The sequence below is a fragment of the Chaetura pelagica genome, unplaced genomic scaffold, assembly GCF_000747805.2.
Source record: "Chaetura pelagica isolate M959 unplaced genomic scaffold, ChaPel_1.0 scaffold67, whole genome shotgun sequence".
NCBI classification, from domain to species: Eukaryota; Metazoa; Chordata; class Aves; order Apodiformes; family Apodidae; genus Chaetura; species Chaetura pelagica.
This window is the reverse complement of record NW_009954107.1, coordinates 4,950,566-4,954,195: the sequence shown is the minus strand read 5'-3', so window position 1 is coordinate 4,954,195 and position 3,630 is coordinate 4,950,566. Positions and strand designations below refer to the sequence as shown.

General features: G+C 51.8%; 1 protein-coding gene across 1 annotated transcript in view; it reads right to left on the bottom strand.

Moving 5' to 3' along the window:
* NMU (neuromedin U) overlaps window positions 1–2,790 on the bottom strand; it is a 12,858-nt gene extending 10,068 nt beyond the window's left edge. The window contains exon 1 of the mRNA XM_010002523.1: window positions 2,658–2,790. Within this exon, the coding sequence (XP_010000825.1) occupies window positions 2,658–2,790 (133 nt within the window). The remainder of the gene's footprint in view (window positions 1–2,657) is intronic.
* Between the last annotated feature and the right edge of the window lie 840 nt (window positions 2,791–3,630).

Genomic DNA, 3,630 nt, shown 5'->3' with positions numbered 1-3,630 from the left:
ACCCGTGGTCCCCCCCCCCCCCCCCCCCCCCCCCAAGATACTGAACCAAATTAAACAAAAAAAAGAGGTGAGGGTATACCTAGCTAGAATGGCCAGATGAACAGCGTATGAATGCCTATCATCTTCATTTGTTTTACATGTACCACTAATAACAATAATTATAACAGTAGTTAGTTTCAGGCATTAAAGGGTGGATTTCAAAACTACAGAGTTAAGGTGACTAATTATTCTGGATGTTTGTTTTCTAAAAAAAAAAAATTAATTAATTAAAAAATGATGGGGTTCTTAATTTCATGCTATATAGAAGTGGAATATTTTTTAAATCTCTGAGATGTTCACATAACAAGAAAACTGCTTTCAATTAAAAATTTGCTTTTTTGGATGTTTTAGTTCAAGTAAAAATGCCTACTAAATTAAAGGTGCTACATTATTTTACTTTGCTTTCTATTATTAAATGAGTATATTAAAATTAGAGTATTGCCTTGGACTGGTATCCTGGTTGTAAAGAGTGGAACTGGGCAACACTTCGAATAAATACACCGTCACCATTAAGCCTTTGCCTGACTGTCTCTGACTGCTTCTGCTATTGCCTGGTTCCCAAGGCTTCCCAGAGCGAGCAGAAGAAATCCAGTAGCATGTAAAGCTTAGAGCAGCAGGCAGCAAAACCTGATTATTACAGCTTGGGGTTTTTTGGTTTTGGTTTGATTTTTTGCCTGGACCATAAAATTTTGAACAGAAGAGAATTATTTCACCAGCCATTAAGTTTCCTTAACCCTTCTTCACTTCCACGTGCTGTCCCATCTGTTTTGTGCTTACACATGGGACTCTCTTCCTCCCAGCACTGAGGGGTGTCCCTCCATCCAGCATAGGGCTGCAGTCTCTACAGGACTTCATTCATTTACACACATACACAACAGCGCAGACAGGAAAGCAACAGGTTATTTCATAATAATCACAAAATAACCATAAAGGGTAGGGAAATAAATAAATAAATAAATAAATGCTACTGAGGAAAGCAATCCTATTCAAAAGGAACACGGAGAAGGGAATCCTGCTACAAAACTGACGCTGTCCATGGTACATCTGTTCTCTTATCCTTCAATTCTGCCAACTTTTAAAAACTCAGCTTCCTTCTATGTAGCAGAACGCCAGATGCACTGTTTCAGTCACTTTTCAACCTGGGATTCACTTCTTACATCTTCTTCCCTCCACTGCTCTCCCAACACAAGCTCCTGGCAATCATTTCCACAAGAACGACGATGAAACACTGTGTGCCACTGCCCTTCCTCACTCTCCTTTTCCTTCCACCCCCTCTTCCACATCTCCAGCATTCATTTTTAACAGAATATTAAGTATACTGTACCTGGATTTGATTCTTGCTATTAAAAAAAAACACCCAATACATTAGAACAAAACCTCCTGATTAAAGCAACTCACAAACATATAATACAAATGAGAAATACTCCTTGCAAAGCAATGCATATTGTGATGCTACTTCACAAGGTATAAGTAGTTCACCTATCTAGAGTGGGAAAATAGAACAGAAGAGAGTATGTTCTGTTAAAAAGCCCATTAGCTGTGCTCATTTCACAAGCATTCCCTGCTACAAAAATAGCAAATTTCAGGTGCCAGACAACATTCCAAATTAAATGAAGTTAATCAAGCCCTGTGCCTACAGCAGGTGAGCAGCACTATCCTTTCCCACTTAACCCCACTCTCAGAAACTCCTTATGCAATAAATACTGCTTCAGATTGGACTAAGCCACGTCCAGAGGGTCCTACATTTTTCTACAATTCCATGATACATTTAATTCATTTTAGCTTTTCAATCAGAGTAAATTATATTTCAAATGAAACCAATTTCAACAAAAGCCACTTCCCCGAGTTGCTAGCGTGTCGTTTTGCCTGGATAGGGCAATCCTGCCGGGGTACAAAGAGGAAGCCCTCCCCGTCAAAACCAACTTCCAAAGTCGTACCCAGAAGCTGCGGGGCCCCCTCTCTTCTCTGCCCCTCTCCCAGCCCCGCACCCGACCCCTGCCCAGCGGCGGGCAGGGGCAGGGGCAGGCAGGGGCAGGCAGGGGCAGGCAGGGGCAGGCAGGGGCAGGCAGGGGCAGGCAGGGGCAGGCAGGGGCAGGCAGGGGCAGGCAGGGGCAGGCAGGGGCAGGCAGGGGCAGGCAGGGGCAGGCAGGGGCAGGCAGGGGCAGGCAGGGGCAGGCAGGGGCAGGCAGGGGCAGGCAGGGGCAGGCAGGGGCAGGCAGGGGCAGGCAGGGGCAGGCAGGGGCAGGCAGGGGCAGGCAGGGGCAGGCAGGGGCAGGCAGGGGCAGGCAGGGGCAGGCAGGGGCAGGCAGGGGCAGGCAGGGGCAGGCAGGGGCAGGCAGGGGCAGGCAGGGGCAGGCAGGGGCAGGCAGGGGCAGGCAGGGGCAGGCAGGGGCAGGCAGGGGCAGGCAGGGGCAGGCAGGGGCAGGCAGGGGCAGGCAGGGGCTGGCAGCAGGTCGCTGAGCAGCTCTCCCCCCCTCCCGCCCTCCTCATGCCCTACCCTCCCATTCGCAAGGTTATCAGGCTGCCGGGGTCACCTTCCCTTAACACCAACCAACAAACAAAAAAGCCATAGCAAGGCCGGCAGTGCAGGAAGGGTTTGAGAGGGGAATGCTCCTCACCTTTGCAAGCTGCCACGGAGGACGCGAGGAGAAGGAGGAGGAGGAGCAGCGGGGCCCCCGGCAGCGCCCTGCCGGCCCCCGGGCTGGTTGCGGGGGGCTGGGGCTGCTGCTGCTGCCGGCAGAGCGTTCCCATCCCTGCGGCGTCCCTGGCGCTGCCTCCCTGCCAGCCGCTCTCTGGCCCTGCCTTCGCTCCCTCCCCAAACTTTTTAAATCTCGCGGACACGTGGCTGAGCCGCAGCCCGAGCGAGGGCGGGCGCCTCGGCCGCCCTGCCCCGGGACTCAGCCCCGCTCCCCGCCCGGGCAGACCCGCCCGGAGCCCCCCGGGGGGGTGGGTGCCCCTGCTTGGCAGCGGGGGAAGGGGCCGGGAGGGTTCACGCCTCTTGTTAAACCCTCTCCTTAGGGTAAATCAGTGTTGTACAACACGCGCGCGGAGCTCCCGGGGACCTGCTACCAGCTGTGATGCCGGGAGTAAAAGGTGCTGCTGCTTCCTCTGCGTTGTGGGGAGGCTGATGGCATGGGGGTGTCCAAGTGGAGCATTCAAACACCATCCGACCCTGGTGTGGACAGAATAACCATAGAATCATAACATGGTTTGGGTTGGAGGGGACCTTAAAAGTCATCTAGATCCAGCCCCCCTGCATGGGCAGGAACACCTCCCATTACACCAAGTTGCTGAAAGGCCCAACCAGCCTGGCCTTGGACACTTCTGGGGAGGCATGGTTTAAAGCAGGGAAATCTCACACTGATTTTCACTCAACTAGCTGAACCTAGGAGTGAAAACTCATTGAGTTTGCATGTGGGACAGGATGTTGGTGGCTGGGATGTGGGGCTCTGAGGATGTGCACCCATCTGCCCCAGGACCTGTCCATTGCTGGGTTTCTGAAGGACCCCCTGCTGCAAGGGTGTGACAAATTCCTGACTTTCCCCATGCCTTAAATACACACACACAAAGTGCCACACCATTAAACAGCTT